Source organism: Hemiscyllium ocellatum, chromosome 4 (assembly GCF_020745735.1).
Source record: "Hemiscyllium ocellatum isolate sHemOce1 chromosome 4, sHemOce1.pat.X.cur, whole genome shotgun sequence".
Classification (NCBI taxonomy): domain Eukaryota; kingdom Metazoa; phylum Chordata; class Chondrichthyes; order Orectolobiformes; family Hemiscylliidae; genus Hemiscyllium; species Hemiscyllium ocellatum.
In genome coordinates this window covers 18,232,844-18,256,747 of record NC_083404.1, presented here as the reverse complement: position 1 = coordinate 18,256,747, position 23,904 = coordinate 18,232,844, and the positions used below count along the sequence as shown (strand labels likewise).

Genomic DNA, 23,904 nt, shown 5'->3' with positions numbered 1-23,904 from the left:
ACCAAGGAAAAGATTGCAGTTTTGAGAGTTTGATATTCCAATTACATTTTTAATTTGACAGCCAGGGAAATGTGTGTTAAGAAGTCTGACATTAAAGCTAAAGTTTTGTTGCCATTTCTTTTAAGTCATTAACGGATTAAATAGTCTGAAAACTTCCAGCAAAATGCTTTGTTGAATCTGCATCCTCATCATTATTAGTGGTCATCAGCCAGACGTACGTGCAGAATAGCTCCTTAAATTCGATCATCGCTTGGGTACCAGATGAACATTATAATGCTAAAGCTTCAAGTTGTTTCATTGTGTCACTGCAACAGAAGGGGAAAGATTGATAAGAATTTTACTTACGTTTTATGTTTGCAGACTTGGCCAGTAAATGGTGGAACTGCTACTTGAGTTTATTGATGCAGCAATTATGTCAGAATATCATTTGTAGATATTTTCCTAATCAACCTGTTCAGAGATGTAATTACATATCTCTGGAGCAGGTGCAACTTGAACCCAGACCTCCTGGCTCAGAGGAAGGGACACTACAATTGTGCCACAAGAGCATTGAAAATCATTTGTAATTTATTTATATATTTTAGAGAGAGTACCTTTGCAGGACCCAAAAACACATCTAGTTTAGTGCGTCTAGGCAGTGAAGACTAGTGTCTCAATTTATTATTTCTCAAAAATATCACTGGAAACATCTGGAAATAGGTCACATGTAACATATCTTCTGGAGAGCAATAAATGGCAAAAGAGGAAGAAAGTAAACACTTTTCAGAACAAAATAATATGTTTTACTTATCAGGTCTTCTAACCCATCCAGATGTTTGCTTATAAGGTAGACAAACTAAATGGAAGTCTTTATCCTCATGCATAAGGTGTACGATATGAGTAGAAGACAGTGCAAGTTACTTCTTCAAGCTTACATTAACTTTGTTTATCCCTACTATTGTTTTTTAAATACATTTGAATACTACTGTTTGAAACATTAAGAGCCTGCAAGCAACTTTAGCCTCTCAGCATTTTTCACTCCTCTGGTTAGTGCATCTGTAAAGGTTCTATATAGAATCCCTATAGCGAAGAAACAGGCCATTCGGCCCATCAGGTCCATGCTGGCCATTCGAAGAACATCCGACCCAGACCAATGCCCTCAACACTTTCCCTGTAACTCTATCTTTCCCTTGTTCATCAACTTCACCTACACATCCTTGGACGCTATGGGCAATTTAACATGGCCAGTCCACCTAACCTGCACATCTCTGGACAGTGAGAGGAAGCCAGAGCACCCGGTGAAATCCATACAGACACTGGGAGATTGTGCAGACTCCACACAGACATCCTGAGAGTGGAATCAAACCCGGTTGCCTGGCTCTGTGAAGCAGCAGTGCTAACCGATGAGCCACTGTGCCGTACACAAAGTGAGGTTGCCAGTCTGAACCCAAATTAAATAAATAAAGCTCTGATCACCATCGTGCTTCAAAGTAAGTAGAATGTAGCAGAAAAATAAAGATTTATTGAGATAACCAGCTTTTATTAAACAAATATTAGGGTTGTCGTTCAGATCCTAAGATGTGTTATGGTCTTATACCTCGATGTAAATAATCACGTGGGCAAACACATGGGAAAATAGTGTTTAGAAAATTGCATGCCCATTATGGATCCTGCTGCATTTGCAGTCCATTTTTCGTTTGATGGATATTTTTAATGAAGAAAAAGAAATTTTCTTTAACATATTATTACAAACTTACAAAATAATACACACAAATACAAACATTAATATACAATTAAATATTAAGTAAATAAAGGCTAAAACATAGCAAACAAAGAAAAAGATAAAGGAAAAAAAAACACACAACTAACTACTAATCTAACCTACAACTAACCAGAATGTATAATAAGATGCCTTACATTACTTAAAAGGAAAAAAAAAGGATAACATAATAATTAACTGATGAGGTACATGCTCAGAACAAATTAACATCAAGTCATAATTAAACCCGTATTCATACAGGATTCCTCCCCCCGGGATCCCCGGACCAGCCAGACCCGTCACCACAACTAGATAAAAGCCCTCGACAAAATGGCCGAAATATCTGTATCTAAAGGGCTGCCATATTTTATAAAATAATTCAGTTTTTTGGTGCACCATATTTTTAAGGAAGTGAAGAGGAATACATTCTGTAACCAATCTATACAAATTCAAAAGTCCTGGAGGGCCCTCAGCTACTCAGTTTACTAAAATATTTTTCCTTTCACAAAAGGAGAGAATGGAGAATAATTTCCTCTGGTGCACATCCAGGGTGGGCAGGCTTGAAAAGCCCAGGAAAAGAGATGCTGGATCCACCCTAATTTCTACTCCCAAGATTTCTGCCAGAGCATTTGCTACTCTGACCCAGTATTTGAGGATCTTGTGACATGTTCATAAGCAGTGTGTGAGAGTGCTGACCTCTCTTTTACATTTAGGACACTTTGGAGATGCTCCTGCCCTAAATCTTGCCAATTGTTCTGGTGCTATATGAGTCCTATGGAGTATCTTTAATTGAGTATCATGGGTTCTATTACAGATAGAGATCTTTCTGGCATTTTCCCAAATGTTGTCCCACATTTCTGAAGAGTTTTCCAGCCCCATTTCCTGATTCCATGTTTTAAACAATCATTCCATGTCTTCCGACACTTCGTTATGTAGTGAATGATAGAGAGTGCTGACCGAGGGTAATGCAGTCCACTTTTCAGAGTCCATAGAGGTGAAAGTCACCCTTGCAGGAGCAAACAGTGGTCGATGATGCATTGGCAGACTCTTCTACACCTCATCCCATTTTTGTTTTCCATTGACAAAACGTAATCAGATAGAACACGGACAGCCTATTTTCTATCTGCTATTTTGTGTGTCTGCTGAAGGCATCTTGCATCCCCATGTGTCTCTGCATTGATTTTCAAACAAAACCACAAATTTCTCTCTCGGGGATGAATTTAATTATAAACAAAATTGCAAGTTCAGCTTCTTGAAGTTACTGTGTTTAATTTGAACCATATTTAAAATAATTTTCCCCCCTTCTGCAGGATTGGAAGTTGTTTCTTTGTTTTGTTTTCCTACTTGGCTCAAATCTACATTGGCATTAAAATTCCTCCTTAATCTCTTCACGTCAAGATCTTATGTGATGTGGATTCTGTACTTAATTTTCTTTTGCATTATAATAAATGTAGGAGTCAAGATCCATTGTTTATGACTGAAAAAAGACCCATAATATGTGGGAAAATGTAGTTCACAAAACAGCAAGAAAATAACATATTATTTGACTGTAGAGAAACTGTACACTCTGCAGTACAGGGATACCTGAGTGTCCTTGTATATGGAGTACCAAAGGATAGCTTTTGCAAACAGCAAATAATTATGAAAGGAAATGGAATTGTATAGCCATATAGCAGAGAAACAGACTCTTCAGTCCAAATTGTCTATGCTGACCAGACATCCCAATCTGACCTAGTTTTGGCAGCATTTGGCCCCTATCCCTCCAAACCCCTTCTATACATATACCCATCCAGATTCCTTTTAAATGTTGTAATTGTACCAGCCTCCTCCACTTCCTCTGACAGCTCATTCCAGACACTCATCACCCTCTGTGTGAAAAGATTTCCCTTAGGTCCCTTTTAAATCCTTCCCATCGCACCTTAAACCTGTGCTGTCTAGTCTTGGACTCCCCCACCTTCGAAAAAAGACCTGGGTTATTCACCCTATCCATGTCCCTCATGATTTTATAAACCTCTATAAGGTCAGCCCTCTGCCTCTGATCCGCCAGGGAAAATAGCCCCAGCCTATTCAGTCTGTCCCTATAGCTCAAACCCTCTAGTCCCCGCAACATTCTTGTAAATCTTTTCTGCACCCTCTCAAGTTTAACAACATCCTTCCTATAGAAGGGTGACCAGAATTGTATTCTAAAAGTGACCTCATCAGTGTCCTGTATGGCCACAATATTAGGAGAGGGATTGAGTTTCTGAGCCATGAACTCATGCTGAAGCTGTACAAAACTCTGGTGCAGCTGCATTCGGAGTATTGCGTACAGTGCTGGTCACCACATTGTAGGAAGGATGTGGAAGCTTTAGAAAGGCTGCAGAGGTGATTTACTTGGATGTTGCCCAGTATGGAGGGAAGCTGCAAATGTGTTGCTGGTCAAAGCACAGCAGGCCAGGCAGCATCTCAGGAATAGAGAATTCGACGTTTCGAGCATAAGCCCTTCATTAGGATTCCTGATGAAGGGCTTATGCTCGAAACGTCGAATTCTCTATTCCTGAGATGCTGCCTGGCCTGCTGTGCTTTGACCAGCAACACATTTGCAGCTGTGATCTCCAGCATCTGCAGACCTCATTTTTTACACTACAGTATGGAGGGAAGGTCTTGTGAGGAAAGGCTGAGGGACTTGAGGCTGTTTTTGTTTGAGAGAAGGTTGAGAGGTGACTTAATTGAAACACATAAGATAATCAGAGCATTAGATAGCGTGGACAGTGAGAGCCTTTTTCCTTGGATGATGAGGGCTACCACGAGGGGACATAGCTTTAAATTGAGGGATGATAGATATAGGACACATTTGGAGGTAGTTTCTTTATACAGAGAATAGTAGGGACGTGGAACGCCCTGCCTGCAACAGGAGTAGACTTGCCAACTTTAAAGGCATTTAAATAAGCATTAGATAAACGTATGGATAAGAATAGAATAGTGTAGAATAGGTAGGTTTCAGATTTGGTTCCACAGGTTGGCACAACATGAGGGGGCGAAGGGCCTGTGCAGTGCTGCAATGTTCTATGTTCTAACATGATGCCGCAACTCCTATACTCAGTGTTCTGACCAATGGAGGCAAGCATGCCAAATGCTGCCTTCACCACCCTGTCTACCGCTTCAAAGGAACAACTTAACCCACATCCCTAGATCTCCTTGTACGGTACCACTCCCCAGAGCCACCATTAACTGTATAAGTCTTATCCTGTCAGGGTATGAAGTATAAAAGGATAATTTACTATCACTGCACAATATATTGATGAGCTCATATCTATCATCTACACCTTTGGTCTCACCTTACTTAAAGAAGACAAATTTGCATTGGAAGCAATTCAGAGGGAGTTCAGTAGCTGATTTCTAGAACGGTGTAGTTGTCTTTAAAAGATATACATACATTCATTCTTCTAAACTCAAGTGAATGTAAAGCAGTAATATTGCAACGCAACGTTATCGGAGGACTAACAGGGTAGATGCTGTTTCCTTTTAGATTTTAGAGCTGTCTACAACTATGGGTACATAATTAAAGAAAATGTTTTCCATTTTAGAGATATGGATGAATATCTCTTGTGAGGGCCATTAGTCTTTGGAATTCTCTTCCACACAGCAGATGGGCTGAGTCACTGAGTTAGACAGATTTTAGATTGGCAAAAGTGTTATAGAGAACCCAGCAAGATGTCCATAAGACCATCATTGGATCAAGCATGATCTTTTTGAATAATAGAGCAGGTTCAATAGACTAAATGGCCTCTCCACCTATTTCTGACCTTGTTATCAGTTGTCATTATTTGAAAGCAGAGACTGGCAACCATAATAGCAACGAAGTACCTGATCTTCCTATTAACTGGAATTAAAATATTCAGTTCTACATGCAATCTAGAACAAGCCATGTTCCAGTGCATACTGGATCCATTCTCAATCTACATTTAATCGAAGCCCCAAACTTAAGTAAAATATTATATTCTCTCGCCTAAGGACGTAAGCTCAGAGTAAAACTCAAGTTCCTTATCGTTCCTAAACTGCGGCAATGTTCAATTTATACCTAATTTTCAGCAATCCATTAACTGCTGTAGCATTATATTTTTGTTTTGTTGTCTTTCAAAGGAAGAAAATTTCAATGTGAAGCCTGATTTTAGCCAGAATTACATTTTCCAGATGTTCATATTTTGATTTCTTGTACCCAAGCAAGATTTTTGGTAATTTTGTTTGCCTCCAATATATTTTAAAATCTCTAATATTCATAAAATAAGAAAAATCCATTTTAGCAACTTGTTATTTATTGGGGAAAAAAGATTATTTTTATCCCCCATACCCCAAAACAAACTTTGCAAGATGGTGAATTCTGCCGTCCTTGGCATCCTATCAGTGGTATTCTGTGACCATCTGCTTGGAAGGCTTCATTAGAAGCTTGGAGCAAATCGTGCTCAGAATAAGTTCTACTGCTCTATTAAGGTTGGTGCTGGTTCTCCTGTCTTGGTCCTGTGGTTTGCCCAGGCTGGGAACTTAACCTATCACCAATTGAGAATGCAAAAATCCTGCAACTTGGCTCTTTTGGCACTATCATTTTGTTCTGAATGCTTGCTAACGGGTCTACTAATAAATGGGGTTACACAGTGCTACATTTGTTAAATAGAAATGCATTGAACAGTTAGAAAAAGCTTAAATGTATCAGTGGGATTATTGCATTTAATTGAGTTTAGAAATTTACTCTCCATATGTCAAATGAAAAATGGCATTATTTCTTTTGTTTTTTTTAATTCAATTTTTGGTTTGTTTTGATGATGTGATGTTGTTTATAAATATTTGACTTAGAATGTCTTTCAACGTGAAGCTTTTTAAGTACTTATGGCCATCCCCAATAGAAAAAAAAATGACCTGCTGATTGAAGCTATTAGTTCTTGTGATGGTGCTTCCAAATTGGTGTTAAGTTTAAAGAAAAAAGTTTCTCTGATGTTCCTTGGACCGAAGAAAAGATATGTTGCTGGTTATGTGCCCAAATCAGCTGAGGATGATACATGACATAGAGGGGGCCATGGAGGTGATGGTGTTCTAAGATATTCATTGCTTCTGCCTTTGCTGGTCACTATTGCTCTTGGCATTGAAAATGTTCAATATATTCATGTTAAGTGCATTTGACTGCTGTTTTACCACTGTTAAGCTTGATTTTTAATTCTAGGTCAGTTTTGAGGTTGATGGATAACAGAGAGAATTCAGTGACAACTGCAAAATCTATAAATCATAGCTCTCAGGTCTCATTCCAATTCTACTGGCTAATGTCCATCCAAAATGGGTAAAACGAATTGGTGAAAGTAACTCTATTCTGGTGCTGTTCAACAACAAGTAAGATTGGCTGCCTTGATCATCTTGCAGGTCTCATCTGCTACTAGCGGAAAAGTTACTGGGGCAATTTTGACTGCTTACAAATTCACTAATGTAAATTGATTAATGCCTTTCTTAAACTAGTGGACTGAATAATTTTATGTAAATATTTCAAACCAGAGTTACTAACAGTATCATTCCATTCCCACAGATTGTAAAATCTTTTCTTTGTAAACTTAAGACATATGATAAATATTTAAAGTTCAAGAAGGAAACAAACTAATGTGAAACATGAAGACTGTAGCATTTATCACCTCATGAGAAAAAAATTGACTTTTCTAACAACATTAGTGTTGGTAAAATTGAACTATGCTGAAATAAGAAAAGGTTTTCTCTTAGGCTCTTCAAATTTTCAGAGTTTCTGTTAACTTAGGGGTCTGAGTTAGAAGGCACCAGAAATTTGACAACAGTGTGCTAGAATGCTTCTATGTTCCACATACCATATTTCCAAATCATGTTTGCCAATTAGCATTTTATTTTAAATTCCCCTACCATATCCTAAATGAAACCCTTTTTGAACTCCCGGAGCTCTGCTATTGACATCTATAATCCCCAGGAGGACTTCATGCATGAACTGGATGTGCACTGAAGTGGTTGGGAGCAAGAAATGTAACTAATTTGAGCAGTATTAGAACAGGACCATCACTATTTGTCATGTAACTAGAAGGGGAGGGAGGTGGAAACACATCAGCAAGATGATCTACAAAGATAAGTTTGAAAATAAAATGGCATTATATAAACCCAAAGCAATTAAGCAAGTTGAGAATTAATTATAAGCTAGAGGTAAACAAGTCAATTGAAGAAATGCACAGGAGGAAAGGGTAAATCACCAAAAAGAGATTTAATTAAAGTGATTAGGTGGTGGTAAATGGAAAACAAATTTAATTTAACATCCAATACCAAAACAATTGACACTCCTGAAAAGTATTTAAACAAATTACAACAATTCAAGTTATTCTTATTAAAGTTTTTGTGGGGTGTCTTGTAATTTAGCATTTCTGAGTCACAAAATTACTGAATATTTCTGGTTAGCAGAAGCTCTGAAATTTTGGAAGAACAAATGCAATGGGGAACAAATACAATGGGAATGCATTAACTAATAATTATCTTTTTTTGTCTTTTTCTTTATGTTCCTGCTTATTTCTGTTGCTCCTGGACATTGTGTGATTTCCTTTTCATACCTCCATAGACCTCATTCTTTGGCACAGATTCACTTCGCTCTTCCTCTCGCTCTCTGCCTTTGCATTGTGACTCTTCTGTGTCATCAACGAGTGTTCATAGGAGATGTACAGAGAATGTTTTGAAATCAACTGGTCGTATTAAGACCAAAGACCCCAGAAGTGCTTCTAATCCATTATTAGTCTTTGATTCTTCAAAGTATGCTGATAAGAAAACAATGGAATTTAAAAAGGGCCAAGATCTAGGGCCTAGATCTAGGAAAGGAGGAACTTTGTTTTCGTTCTCCTTGCATCTCCCAGCATCATTCTCTTTGCTAGATGATGATGGCTATCTTACCTTTCCAAGCTTCTCTGATGCCAGTTTCTTACCTCAAAGTTTCCAACGTTATCTGCCCATTCAATCACCGTCACTTGTTCCCTGTTTTCTTTTCATTTTCTTCTTCCTACTCTCAGCCTCTTTCTCTGTGCCTTACGCTCTCACTCTCTCATTCCCCCTTGCTATAAGTCTGTGCTACCTGGAGCCCAGGGCAGCCTCCTTGAGTGCTTCAGTTGACAATGACCTGAGTGACAGTTCAGAGGAAGAGGTGTGTACCTCGGCCTAGAACACAGTTCTTTGTGTTCAGTGCTTGAGTGTCCTGCGCAATGTGAAATGCTGCAATAGTAATCTTACTTTCAGAAACTCATTGCTGTCTTTTCTTGTTGTTAAAGTTATGTTTCAAAGAGACATAGCTGTAATGTGACTCATCAGATTAGACAAAAAGTTTTTGTATTTGCAGATGGAAAGAATTCTCTGGAAAAACAACTCTATTCTTCAACAGCTAGGAAGATTGTTCACTAATCATAGTGGAAAAATATGAAGTAATTGGAGTCTGATACATAGTTCTTCCTCTTATAAAGATGTAAAATTCCTAAATTGAATGAGGTCATTCAATTAGGCCATGCTGGCATTTCCCTAAGGGTTGTTTGGAGCCAGTTTGATAGGTCAATCAGTTTAGTTTCTCTGGTGTGAGACAGCCACAATCTCATTAGTATTACAGTAGTCCATTTGTTCTTCAGTGAACCTTATTCTGCTCAGTGAATGGCTCAATATGTGTCGAAATACCAAACATCAAAGGCCTGATTAGTCACCTTCTAAAGACCGAACTATGTCATTTTATGTTTGATAATACAGTTTTAAAATTATGGTTGTTATCTCACTCATATGCTTAATGTTGTTTTGACATATCCTACTTGTTGCTTATGAAGTCCTATTTAATGCAGAATTTGAAGATACTGTGGTCCTCAGTGAAAATAGTGTCTAGGAACTGTCAGCATGAAATGCTCTGTGACCTTATTCAGTAATTTTTTCTTGAATTAATATCGTACAGAAAGATAAAATGAAACCAGTTTTATGGATAAAGAGCTAAATCCTGCTTTGGAAGTGGACAAATGAAGTAGGCAGAAAACATGGCATGATTTTGCAGGCACGAAAACAAATTGAGGAGTACAGATTTAATTAACTTCACTGTAAAGTTGAAAATGAAAACTTGGTGTCTAATCTCAAATCATCCTCCAGAGAAGGAGTTCTCAACCTTTCCATTGTTCTTGAACCTTTCCTCCTCCTCGAAATTCAATAAACCCTCTAACGCAGAAAAACTGTTATTGAGAGGCTTTTGTCATGAAGCAATTCCAGTTGCAAATTCATATACACTAAAATTCCACGGCAGAAAATCAGGTGCTTCACTACGTATTAATGTCTGGGCTCACTTCACAACTTTGGGGGGAAAAAAATCAATATTTATTTCTGACCATATCCAACATGAGTGATGTCCATGGACACAGACCTAGGAGAGGAGGCAATGGCCTGATGTTACAATTGCTAAACTATTAATGTTTATATTGTGGGGACCCAGGTTCAAATCCTACAATGATGGATGGTGGATTTCACGTTTAATATGCAAAACTGTTGTCAATTGCAGGAAAAACCCCACCTAGTTCACTCGTGTCCTTTAGGAAGGAAGAACAAAGCAAACTACAGCACAGGAACAGGCCCTTTGGCCCTCCAAGCCTGCGCCGATCCAGATCTTCTGTCTAAACCTTTTGCCTATTTTCAAAGCATCTGTATTCCTCTGCTCCCTGTCCATTCATGTATCTGTCTAGATACATCTTAAATGACACTATCGTGCCTGCCTCTACCATCTCCACTAGGAACCCATTCCAGGCACCCACTACCCTCTATGTAAAGAACTTTCCACACATATCTCCCTTATACTTTTCCCTCTCATTTTGAACTCGTGACCTCAAGTAATTAAGTACCCCACTCTGGGAGAAAAAAGCTTCTTGCTATCCACCTTGCCTATACCTCTTATGATTTTGTAGACCTCAATTATGTCCCCCCGCAACCCTTCTTTATAATGAAAATAATCCTAATCTACTCAATCTCTCCTCATAGCTAGCACCCTCCATACCAGGCAACATCCTGGTGAACCTCCTCTGCACCCTCTACAAAGCATTCATATCCTTGTTGGTAATGTGGCAACCTGAACTGTTTGCAGTATTCTGAATGTGGCCGAACCAAAATCTTACACAACTGTAACATGACCTGCCAATTCTTGTACTCAATACCCTGTCCGATGAAGGAAAGCATGCCCGTATGCCGCCTTGATCACTGTATTGACCTGCATTGCCATTTTCAGGGTACAATGGACCTGACATCCAGATCTCTCTACACATCAATCTTCTCCATGACTTTTCCATTTACTGTATCGTTTGGTATTGAATTGCATCTTTCAAAATGCATCACCTCACATTTGCCCAGATTGAACTCCATCTGCCACTTCTCCGCCCAACTCTCCAATCTATCTATATCCTGCTGTATTGTCTGACCGTCCTCTTCACTATCTGCTACTCCACCAGTCTTTGTGTCATTTGCAAACTTACTAATCAGATCACCTATACCTTCCTCTAGATCATTTATGTATATCACAAACAACAGTGGTCCCAGCACAGATCCCTGTGGAACACTGGTCACCATTCTCCATTTTGAGAAACTTCCTTCAACTGCTACTCTGTCTCCTGTTGCCCAACCAGTTTTCTGTCCATCTCGTTAGTACACCCTGGACCCCTTGCGACCTCACTTTCACTATCAGGCTACCATGGGAACCTTACCAAATGCCTTACATAAGTCCATGTATATTACATCTACAGCTCTTCCTTCATCAATCAACTTCCTCAAAGAATTCTATTAAGTTGACGAGACATGACCTTTCATGCACAAAAACATGTTGCCTATCACTGATAAGCCCAATTTTTTCCAAATAGGAATAGATCCTATCCCTCAGTATCATCTTCAGCAGCTTCCCTACCACTGATGTTCGGCTCAATGGTCTGTGATTGCCTGGATTACCCCTGCTACCCTTCTTAAACAAAAGGACAATATTAGCAATTTCCCAGTCCTCTGGGACCTCACCTGTGTTGAAGGATGCTGCCAAGATACCTGTTAAGGCTTCAGCTACTTCCCTCAATAACCTGGGATAGATCCCATCCACACCTGGGAACTTGCCCACCTTAATGCCTTTGAGAATACCCAAAACTCCCTCCCTCCTTATGCCAACGTGACCCAGAGTAATCAAATATCTATACCTCACCTCAACATCCACAATGTCTCTCTCCTCAGTGAATACTGCTGTAAAACGCTCATTAAGAATCTCGCCCATTTTCTCTGACTCCATGCATAACTTTCCTCCTTTGTCCTTGATTGGGCCAACCCTTTCTCTAGTTACCCTCTTGCTTCTTATATACAGATAAAAGGTTTTAGGGTTTTCCTTAACCCTGGTTGCTAAAATATTTCATGGCCCCTCTTAGCCTCTTAATTCCTCATTTCAGAATGATTCCCGATATTCTTCCAAAGCTCCGACTGTCATCAGCCTAGACCTTATGTATGCTTCCTTTTATCTCTTAGCTAGTCTCACAATTTCACCTGTCATCCATGGTTCCCTTGCCATATCTATCCCTCATGTTCACAGGAAGATGTCTCTCTGACACTCTAATCAACCGCTCTTCTTTTTTAACAGCCTCCCACATATCAAATGTGGATTTACCTTCAAATAATTGCTCCCAATCTACATTCCCCAGCTCCTGCAGAATTTTGATATCATTGGCCTTCCCCCCCCCCCCCCCCCCCAATTTAGCATTCTTCTTTAGGACCACTCTCATCTTTGTCCACGAGTATTCTAAAACTTACAGAATTGTGATCACTGTTTCCAAAATAATTCCCAACTCAAACTTATACCACCTGGCTGGGCTCATTGTCCAACACCAGGTCCAGTATGGCCCCTTCCTGAGTTGGACTATTTACATAGTGCTCTAGAAAATCCTCTTAGGTTTTCCTTACAAATTCAGCTCCATCTAGACCTAAGTGAATCCCAGTCAATTTGGGAAAATTAAAATCTCCTATCACCACCACCCTGTTGCTCCGACATCTTTCCATAATCTGTTTACATATTTGTAGACTCTATTTCACGCTTGCTGTTGGAAGGCTTGTAGTACAACCCCAACATTGTTACCACCCCCTTCCTATTTCTAAGCTTTGCCCATATTGCATCACTGCTCAAGTCTTCCATAGGGTCGTCTTTCAGCACAGTTGTGATATCCTCTCTGACCAATGATGCAACTCCTCCACCCCCTCTACTTCTCTCTCTATTCCGTCTGAAGCATCCATATCCTGGGATATTTAGTTGCTAATCGTGCCCTTCCCCTAACCAAGTCTCAGTAAGAGCAATAACATCATACGTCCAGGTACTAATCCAAGCCCTAAGTTTATCTCCCTTGCCTACTACACTTCTTGCATTAAAATAAATGCACCACAGACCACCAGTCCCTTTGTGTTTATCATCAGATCCCTGCTTACTCTTCCCCTTAGACACTCTGACTTCATTATCTAGTTCCTTACAGGCTTTAGTTACCACCTCCTTACTGTCCACTAACTTCCTCATTTGGTTCCCATCTCCCTGCCACATCAGTTTAAACCCTCCCTAACAGTGTTAGCAAAAGCACCCCCAAGGACATTGGCTCCTGTCTGGCCCAGGTGTTGACCGTCCAATTTGTAATAGTCCCACCTCTCCCAGAACTGGTCCCAATGTTCCAGAAATCTGAATCCCTCCCTCCTACACCATCTCTCAAGCCATACATTCATCCTGCCTATTCTTTCATTTCTACTCTGACTAGCACGTGACTAGCAATCCCTAGATTACTACCTCTGAGGTCTTACTTTTTAACTTGGCTCCTAACTCCCTAAATTCTGCTTGTTGGACCTCATCCCTTTTTTTAAAACCTAAATCATTGGTACCTATGTGCACCATGACAGATTGCTGTTCACCCTCCCTTTTTGGACTGTTCTGCATCTGATCTGAGACATTCCTGATCCGTGCATCTGGGAGGCAACACGCCATCTGACAGTCATGTTTTCAATCACAAAACTGCCTATTTACTCCCCTTACAATTGAATCCCCTATGACTATAGCCCTTCCACACTTTTTCCTGCCCTTCTGAACAGCAGAGCCAGCCACGGTGCCACGAACCTGGCTACTGCTGCCTTCCCCTGGTGAGCCATCTCCTCCAACAGTATCCAAAACGGTATACCTATTTTGGAGGGAGATGACGACATGAGTTGAGAGCTACAATAATGTGATTTACTCTTACCTGCCATCTGAGCAATTAGGGATGCCTTAGACAGCATTGCCCACATCCTGTGAGTTAATTTTTTAAAAAGCTCTCAGTTGTAGTGGGGCAGTTTGATCACCTTCATGGTAAGATGACAGCCTGGTGGTATTATCGCTGGACTGCTAAGCCAGAGACCAAGGTAATGACCCAGGACCTGGGTTCGAATTCTGTCATGGCAGATGGTGAAGTTTGAATTCAGTAAAAATCTGAAGCCATTGTCAATTGTTGGAAAAACCCATCTGGTTCACTAATGTCCTTTAGGGAAGGAAACTGCCATCCTTGCCTGGTCTGGCCTACATGTGACTCCAGACCCACAGCATCAACTGCCCTCTGGGCAATTAGGGACGGGTAGTGACACCCTTGTCTAGTGATTGAATAAGTTAAAAAGAAAGCCACAGGCAGATCAGGAGATGGAGTCATCTGAGTAGTCAATTACACTGAGTCTTCAACCCAAGAAGCACCTAAACACATCAAATTTCAGTGACTCTGTTGCTTTACTCCTTTACAACTTAAAATGGTGGAAACCTGCTGGAAAAAGACAACCTGCTAACCACTGGATAAGGGGTAAATCAGTGAAGCAGGGATGTCCCCCCTCCTTTACCCACCTATATCATTGGCACTAGTAGCGCCACCTCAATCCAACTTGGCACTGAGAGGATTGAATCAAATTCTTTGAGGTGGGTTTTAAGAAAAAACCTATTTCACTCATTCTTCACAATGAATCAAGTGCTAATAAAAATCAACAGTTTTTATTTACCCAGTTTAGAGTCATATTTTTGAAAAGGTTTTATTCTTGTAATATCTGATTTGGCAAAGCCTTCTCACAAACCTCTAGTTGAGAACCTCTCCTCTGGAGCACCCAGGATTGGCTGGTAGTGAAGTATATATACATTGATGTGCATGTTTGTATTAATCTTGGAAATATATGAAAAGTTTAAACTACTAGTCATTGTCTGGTCCAGACTGCATGTAAGGATCGTTCAATGAATGAGGGTCTGTTTGCATCATGACCTACATGTCTGTTCAATAAGGAAGGAACAAGCCAGAATTGTATATGACTCAAAGCCCCTATTAGACTATATTGTCTACTTAATCTGTATCTTTTGAGCAGAAATTGATTTTCGTTCTTAATTTATCAGGGAACTTAATAGTACCCAATTTTTCAGCTATCTAGACACATGAATACAGGAATATGGGCCAAATTACTTCGTATGATTTTATCGCAGTTCACTGAAGAAAGAACGATCATTTTGCTTCAGGATTGAAAATCTTAAGATCTATTAAGACAAATATTTAAGACCAGTCTCCTTAATTTCTCACAAAAGATGACAAATGGAAAAGCTTCACTATGCTGATGAAACTTTGTAAAACGTAAATTTGTGACCAATGTTAGTAAAGTCAGATACCGTAGCCCTTTGATCGACGTTCAATATTCCTTGGACCTTTTTTCCCTTCCAGTGAAACACGAGTACTTTGCTGCATCTTGGCCACAATTCCAATAAGTCAGTGTTTCTTAAGTAAACATTGTTAAGTGGTCTTTGCTGAAGAAAATATTTGTCTGAGTTATCACTGAAAATTACTTTCCTGCAGTAAATGATTTAGAAAACTAAGAGGAAATGAAGCATTGAATTTGAGAGTGTAATCTGCAGTACTTCTATTTTTTATGAAGCATGAGATATTGTATGAGAGGATAAGATGAAAATGCACCATTTTTAAAAAGAAAATATTGTACTTAATTTAAGTCAGTGACAGCACCACATGGATCCAAAACCATCAAATTAACTTTCTGGATAATTGATAAGGAGTTCTTATTTTAGTCTTTGTTGAGACTTCACAAAAAGTCCCTAAAAATAAGATCTGCAGAGACATGTACAGTCTAACTGTAAACTGAGCTGTTAGGATTACTGGACATTATTCTGTTCACATAAATGCTGCAAGCAGACCTTTATATAATTACTCCTAAAGAAAGCAACGGCACACATGAGGGCCTGAAAATCGGGCTACTGTCACAGCAACTGAAAATAGTTCCTGAAATAAACTTTTGCTTCTGGTGTAAATGAGTTGCATTTTTTTTTTCAAATTAATATAGTTAGTTACAAAATTGTAAAATGTTTGATTTAAACCAGACCAAATCAATTTTGTATCTCAAAATAAAATGCTATATGAACTTTCAAGAATGTAGGTGGGCATTTGCGACCTCCACTGAATCACCATGCAGTGTTAACAAAAAGGGTCCCATTTTGCTGAGCTATAACCTACACTCCACAGCCACCTTATATATAATATATATTCAATATGGTTTCGGCTAGATGATATTCACGCCTCTCTGGCTACCTTGAAGAGACATTCAGCCCCTCCTGAACATGTGCAAGTTCCTTAGGTCCATTTTAAGATCCCCTACCGTGAATTATTCAAGGTGAGTGGAACATGTCCTGACTGCGTCCCTCTGAGCTTTTTGTGTTCTTGCTGGGGTTTAATCAGCAGTCCTTAAGTGAGTGCTGAAGGCCACTAATAAACAATTCATCTTTTTAGTTTGCTCTCTTAGCTGGATGGGCACCACAGCACTTCTGAAAGCCAATTCTGGCCTTCCAGAACAGGATGTTATTCTGTTCCTGTCCCCACTTCTTGAAACCTACTTGAGGGACTTTGCCATATCACAACTCCCAAAATCAGCAAACTGCCTCTGTATGCCCAAGCAGGGTCTGTAGCTGTTGGCTCCTGATGTATATCTGAGAGTGCCACTTATTTTGGATCTAATCCAATTTCCAGCTCTTTATCTTTCTCTGCAGTGAAATGTCAGGAGTATAACCACTTAAGCTTCAATTTTCTTAAAACAATACAACTGTACAAATAAAACTGAATATCCATGGTACATTGTTTTATAAATGTACAGTTTATTTTTATGAATGCTACTCATTTGGTTGTAGCATGCATGTGGCCACTTTGCCTTTCATCGTTAGATTGAGATACATCATTGATAGTTTAGTTCTGTGTGCTTTGCCCAGCCATTAACAGAAATAACTTCAAGGTAATCAACCTCTGCCTTACTGTAGAAAAGGGACCCTCATTCTGTGCAACTTGTCTCAGAATTGGAATAGGTTTAAATTAGTTTTTTTGAAGCTCGGTGTTTCTATATTTGTTTGTGTAAGTCATTTACTGATGCTGTACAAATTGACCCCAAAATCATCATACTTTCAGTAAGTCAAAGTGGAACTGAAATATCATTTCTGAGACCTTTAAACAATGTGATTTTCTTTTATTAAAAAGCATTCAATCTTGTAACTCGCTATTACACTTCTCATTTTGCCTTAAAAACCATCCTCTGAGCTTGTTCCATTTAATTTGTTTCATGCTTATAATGAACCCTTTTTTGTCACTGAAGCTGATATGCAATGAGACATGTGAATAAGCTGCCTTGCAATTAAGCTTCACTGTTTTGATGAGGCTGATGTATTTTTATTCCTGCTTTCCTACTGGACATCTTGGAATTTTGCTGACAAAATAGACTGACAGTGAGCAGACTGACACTACGGCTCCTGCTGATGGAGAAACCACCGCAGAGGTTTGTACATTCCACCAGCTTGCATTTCCAATGGAAATGACCCTCATAATCTCACTTGTTTGTCTGAGAGTTTTAATTAGTACAGCTGTAAATTTGACATTAACGTAGCCACACGATGGTATATAGATTCATGTGAAGAAGTGCCAAGTACAAAGTAACAGAACACTTATTATATGATAAAATGGGAATTGGCAAGCAAGATCAGCAGGATAAAATGGTTCAAAAAGTCAATGAGAGTGCACTGCATGAAAATTTTATCAGCAAGTCGCAATTTAAAACCTTCTTTGTTTGCTCTTATTTCTCCATTTATACAATGTTTAACTGTAGTGTGATTTGTTACTGGAATATGAGCCAATATAGTTCTGTTGGCTGGATGGCTGGTTTGCAATGCAGAGTGATGACCACAATGTGGGTTCAGTTTCCACACTGGCTGAGGTAACTATGAAGGATTCTCCTTCTCAACCCCGCTCCTTGCCTCACCGGTTGTCTCTCTCTCTAATGGAAGAGCAGCCCTGTGGTCTGAGACTGTGAAAACCCAGCCAGTATATAGATTTTTAATAAGTAACTAAATTTTCCCAAATTAAAATTAAGACCAATGCAGATGGGAGCTAGAGAGTTATTTTGATACAGAACTGACCATGCAGAATTTGTCCTTCAGTCTACCTCCCTATGTTTGCATGCCTTGATAACCTGGCAGGTATCAAAACTCACTTCATGATGTATCCTGGACATGGCCCATTTTCACTGCTTTGTGACATTAATTATTTCATGCACCTGACCATTTGTTGCTGTTGTTTTCTAAACCAATTATATTAATACCTAAACAAAGTTAACCAAAGCTAAAATGCTCTGTCCTCTTGGCATGAAGCTAAACAGATATATATTTACTGCTGATTTTCTGCAATCATCTCCTCTTTTGTTTCTCACTTAAACCTACTTTGGCAAAAACAGTAGAGCAATGAAACACAATGGTCCAGCTCTCTGCTAACCTGAATGTGTAGAGACCCACTACTGGAGGGTATTAAATTGCTGAAATTGACAGGTGGTTAATTACAAGAAACATGACGTTTCAGCTTGAACAATGCTATTATTATTTTTCTCAAAAGCTTTATTTAAAATTAATTGCAGTTCATATTACTTCAGTTCACATAACAGCTGCAATATTTTAGCTTAACAAAATATTTTGTTTCACATTGTTTAAAGGATGTATTCAACTGATGTGGTTCTTATACCACTTTGTGTGATTTACTTGTGGAACAGTCTGTTTAGTCAGTCACTCAGCATACTGTGACCAAAGGTTTCATGCAATTCAAATGACAAAGCAAAAAGAAAATTTACATAATATTCACTTCAATGATGGTCACATTTGAGAACATGCCTGAAAATGTATGATATTAAAAATGGAAAACTGGCAGAACTGACATAATTAATTGTTTATACACTTAACTTCTGTCAAAGATTATCTTGCTCATGTGTTTTGATCCAAATATCTATAATGTTTGCCTACAAATGTACGCACAAGAACAGTCACATGTACAGTTTTAGAATAAAGAGCACCTACTGCAACTGGTGTTCTTGTAATGAAGTGGTTTGGTTTTCTTTTTATTCTGTAAAGAGGAATTAATTCTATGTTGTGAATGGTAGAGAATAATCCTAAACCACTTTAAAGAGGGAAATAACCAAATGGCACGTCGTCCTCCTCACTCCCATAAAGCTGTTTGTGAGCTTTAAGGAGATTTTATATTCAATCGCAAGCAGTTTGGTCATTTTCAGGGATTTATTGAACCCTATATATTTCCTCACTCCTTTCCTTGTATCCTGATCACATTCAGTAGATTCCAAATTAATGCAGCAGTAACTTTGGTTCAGGTAGTATGGGTTTCTTGTGACTGAATTGTACATTGACATAGTGTGTCAGTGATTAGATGTTGTTAAAGCTTTGACTTTCAAATCCTTCTTTATGCCATCAGTCTGATCAAGAGGATGAAACGGAATCGAAGACGCAGGTACAAGGAAGAGATCTTTATGTCAATGACTAGATTGTAGAGTAGTCCACCAGTGTAAATTATTCATTTCTGGTACTCTTCACTTTCTGTGGTAGATTTCCTGCTCCTGCTCCTTGCTTTTTAACTTGCATCATTTGCTCATCTTTTTCCTTTGCCTGTGCTTTATTCCAATACTTAATTTTATGTCCTGTATTCCATCATTGTTTCCATTTTAATTTTGCTTTTTTTACAGAATAGTCTTGTAAAGCGAGTCAAAGGTGAAAATGTGTATGTGAAACATAGTAACCTTATGTTAGAGGTTTGTATCTGTTTAAGTTGTGCAATACTAGTTTTTGTGCACGCTGGTGATCTGCATAGCTAGTGATCAACCCTTTTGATGTGGAGTGCTGTGTGTATAATGCATGTGTTGCACAATCCTGGACTAGCAACATTAACATGACACTCAAAGATAATTCACATATCTTCAAATACTGTGCACAATGAAAGTGAAAATCAAAATTGTGTAAATTAATACCTTTTTTTATTATTTTTAATGTTTAACATTGTCAGTACTGGTCTTTCTAAAAGTACTGGTGAACCATATACCAGATTTATTGCCAGGTTTATTTTGTTTGCTCTATTTCTGGTTATCAGTTTGATAAATTATCTATTTTGGCAAATTTTGACAGAAAAGAGCCCGTTTTATTGAAAAAAAAATACAGAGGCAATTTTCTGTCTCCACTAAATTTTGAATTTCAGATATTTGCATCAAAATGTTTTGATGTTGTTCACTTTAGCAAGATGTAATCTTTTTCCAATATCATTATAATAGTTTCTAACAATGTTACCAAACAATAAATGATTGGTTGCACTATTGTCAGAATATACTGGTGTTATCTTGTTAATCTTTCTGCCATAGAAAGCATTTATGCAAAGGTGTTCAAAAATAATTTCCAGATGACCTCATTAATTTTTTTAAAAATTGACACGTCATCCTGATTTTTAATGGGAGAAAAAGTAAATTAAAGGAAGGTGTAACAAAACCAACAATTTCATCATTTCACACCCACTTTACCAAATATCTAAAACAAGCAGCTGGCATAGAACTTCTGGGACAGTGGGAAATGAGGAGCTGACTTCCCATGAGGGAGGGAGAGAGGTAGCAATGCAAGTTGTTTTTGGAAGAAAAGTGATGAGTGCCAAGTGAGTAGCACCATCTAATGTCAGAACAGAGAGGCAAAAGTCGAGCTGAAATCTGTGGTCAGAAGGAAAAAGGGAGCAAACTAAAATATTAGGCTGGAGAAAAGAATTCTAATAGGATAGAACATGACATTTGGAAATGAATAAAGCCCTTGAAATTGTTTCTTTGCAACAATATGGAATTGGGTGTTGGATGATAGGCATGAGAGAAAGATTCAGACCCATAGAGTTTTAGATTCTTAATCTGTGAAAACTGCAAGTGGGGTGTATGTCATGGAGAGAATATGAGATGTGGATTCTTGATTTACTGAAAGTGAGTTTAGGTCATTCAGAAATGGAGGAGATGAGGTCTGTCTGTAACAATGCATGTGCAAAATGTTGTAAAAGTATAATTTAATGTTAGATCAAATAATGGGGCTGGAAGGTCATTTTGGTTTTGTACATTGGGTTTAACCAAAAGAAACAGCCAAGGTCCTTGATGAAATCCATGCTAGAAGACACATAGATGCTGTTGGGCGAGGAATACAAAGTTTTTTGCACAATTAAACTGGAGGTTGTTACCATTTAACTGTGATTCCCTAACTCACCTTCATCCTTGAGATCGGGCAGAGAGTTCAGGTTTGAGAGTCAATGCTGGTGACAGAGAAGTAATGACGACTGCCATTTGCACACATGTGATTTACCCTGTGCTTTCACAGGATGTTGCTGGGGTGGGCAGTCTATGATTAGAAAACAAATATGATGCAATCCAAGCAGCATAATGTGAAATATTCTTCAGTAGCTTTGTAGAGATGACAAAAAGATCAAGGAATAGTAAACCAGATTCAATCTTACAGCTTTGGTTAGTGACTGTGATTTGTAATCTCAGTACTGTGGTTAGCTGGAGACAGGGTTGGAAGGACTGCTGCAAAAAAAATCAATAAATTGTATGGTGATTATAATGTAGAATCCAATGCTGTACCTAACCTGACATTTTTTCTTTAAGGGTAGAGAAATTCAAGGGGACTTTTTTTAAAAAAAATGTCATACTAGCTTTATACGATTGAGAAAAATGTTTGAAGCACAGTTGCAATTTACACGAATAATAACAGACTCACAAAGGGAACGCAATGAGGAATTAGTTGGGCGGTGGTAAGGGAGCCAAGGGTGGACATCCGTGAAGAAATTAATCTACAAAGGACAGGGAGAAAGCTGCAACATTTGAGGGAATGCGTTTTGACTAGAAGGAGAGGCAAAGGTGGCTGAGTGAATCCAAAGGAGTCGAGCAACTCTCTACTTTTAAGACTTGGATTTCAGGGTGGAAGGAATGCAGAGGAGTGAAAGGTTTTTTTCATATTCAAGAATGATCCTAGAGCATTAGAAGAATTTTGGTTCCAAAGAAGAGCAATGCTGCTTAAATGGGTCAAGCCAGAACAATGTGTAGTTAGCGAGAGCATGTAGTATTGTGTGTTCCAAATTATAGGGAATGTGTTTACTTTAGATGCGATAGCACGTTAAAATTGAAATAATGAATGAAGATGCATTTTTATGAGCAAATTTCATGGAGAAGCTATTATGTTTAAATCCAACTAGTGTATCAGTTAACCCATCAGAAAGATTCATTCATTATTGTTACAGTGATATTAAACTTGAACTGTAAATTGATACAATAATAAACAAAATTATCAAAGTTTTTCTTTGGTATCCTGGGGTGTGAAAGCCTTTCTGCACCAGTAACTCATTTGATCGCCGCACTCTCTGTAAGGGCAATGAAAGCAAAATCCATGCCAAAATGTTATGGTTGGGTTTACTTAACATGATTCTTTGTGTCAGTAAAGGCAGTCTAGCAGGGTCAACAGCACTTTGAGGCCTACTCTTGTCTCATTTGATATCCACTTTTGCTTTTGCAGTGATTTGGAGGAGGAATCCAGGCTCAAGTATAGTACTCCACACACTACCCAACTCATGGGAGCTGACATAAATTCCAGTCTTCTTACCACCAATTTTGCTAAAGCAGCGTACAAAGTCTGGTGATTTGTATGATTCAGATATTCATTGCAGAACAGCTGCATCATCAAGATAGTTGAATAGCAAAATTCTGGGGTGGTGACCTATTTAGGATTGGTGAGGAATTCAATCCAAAATTAAGGGGCTTTTCCCCCGGTGCACCAGCTATACGGTGTTTTCACTCGGCCTGATCCATTCTTTTCAAGAAACTTTAAACATGAGCACAATTTTTTTTTCTATTATAAAAAGGCACACTTAATTTTCATGCGTTTTCAAATGTTATTTGTAAAATTTTTCAAAATGCAGAATAATAGTGGTATCACTATTCAATTTAAACATTCACAGCACTCTCCTATAATGAGGAAACCAAGAGCAGTTTTTGTTTGAAGAACACAGTTATATTAAGTTGATATGCTAAAGTTATTTGCCTTTGATTTTTTTTGTTGTTATTGGAAAGGACTTTGACAAAACTCAGGAAGATGTGGTTAAGCACCATGCCAACATAAGTGAAATGAAACGAACATTCCTGGAATCTACATCTGAGAGTGGACCCGATGAATGGGAAAAAAGGTTGTCTGCCTCTCCAGTTAGATCTTTCTCAAAGAATGAGGATTTGCCTATGATTGAGCCACTTATGCCTGAGGAGGTAAGTCATCTTGTAGTGTTACTTTTAAACTTTGTTTCCTTTATGAACATGCATCTTTTTGAGGTATTAATAACCCCTGTTCATTAATGTCTCCATACTTGTGCAGCTAAAACGAACATGGTATAAGGTTGTTGAATTTTGGTTCATAAAATATTTTCCGTGTAGTAAATATCATGTATAAAATAAGGCAGAGAAATTTATACAGGTACGTGTTTCCCATAACAACATTGGGATTGTAATCATGTTCTATATTTTAGGTACACAGTTTAAAGATGGTTTTATGCACTTGTCACTAATTATTTTAACATTGACAGCAGACCAAAGAGGATTCTGGTGAGACCCTACAAAGCAAGTCTGTGTGTGAACAGGGTGTTATTGGATCTGACACTTCTGTGGCGAAAGATGATGAAAAATTAGTTAAGGTATTGAAATTGATATGTCTTACTATTGTTACTATAGTGCATCTGTTACTCACATATTTCCTTTTACACATTCAGATATTGTAAATATCA

The 23,904-nt window shown here is 38.5% G+C and overlaps 1 protein-coding gene across 6 annotated transcripts in view; it reads left to right on the top strand.

Moving 5' to 3' along the window:
- Positions 1-23,904, top strand: part of LOC132811374 (band 4.1-like protein 3) — a 183,035-nt gene that overhangs the window by 130,392 nt on the left and 28,739 nt on the right. For 2 of the 6 annotated variants that reach the window (XM_060822805.1, XM_060822810.1), the window contains exons 13-15: positions 19,814-19,879; positions 23,204-23,392; positions 23,710-23,814. In XM_060822805.1, coding sequence (XP_060678788.1) covers positions 19,814-19,879; positions 23,204-23,392; positions 23,710-23,814 — 360 coding nt within the window. Of the gene's footprint in view, positions 1-19,813; positions 19,880-23,203; positions 23,393-23,706; positions 23,815-23,904 lie in introns of all 6 variants that reach the window. The other 4 variants (XM_060822804.1, XM_060822809.1, XM_060822808.1 and 1 more) reach the window with 3 other exon arrangements.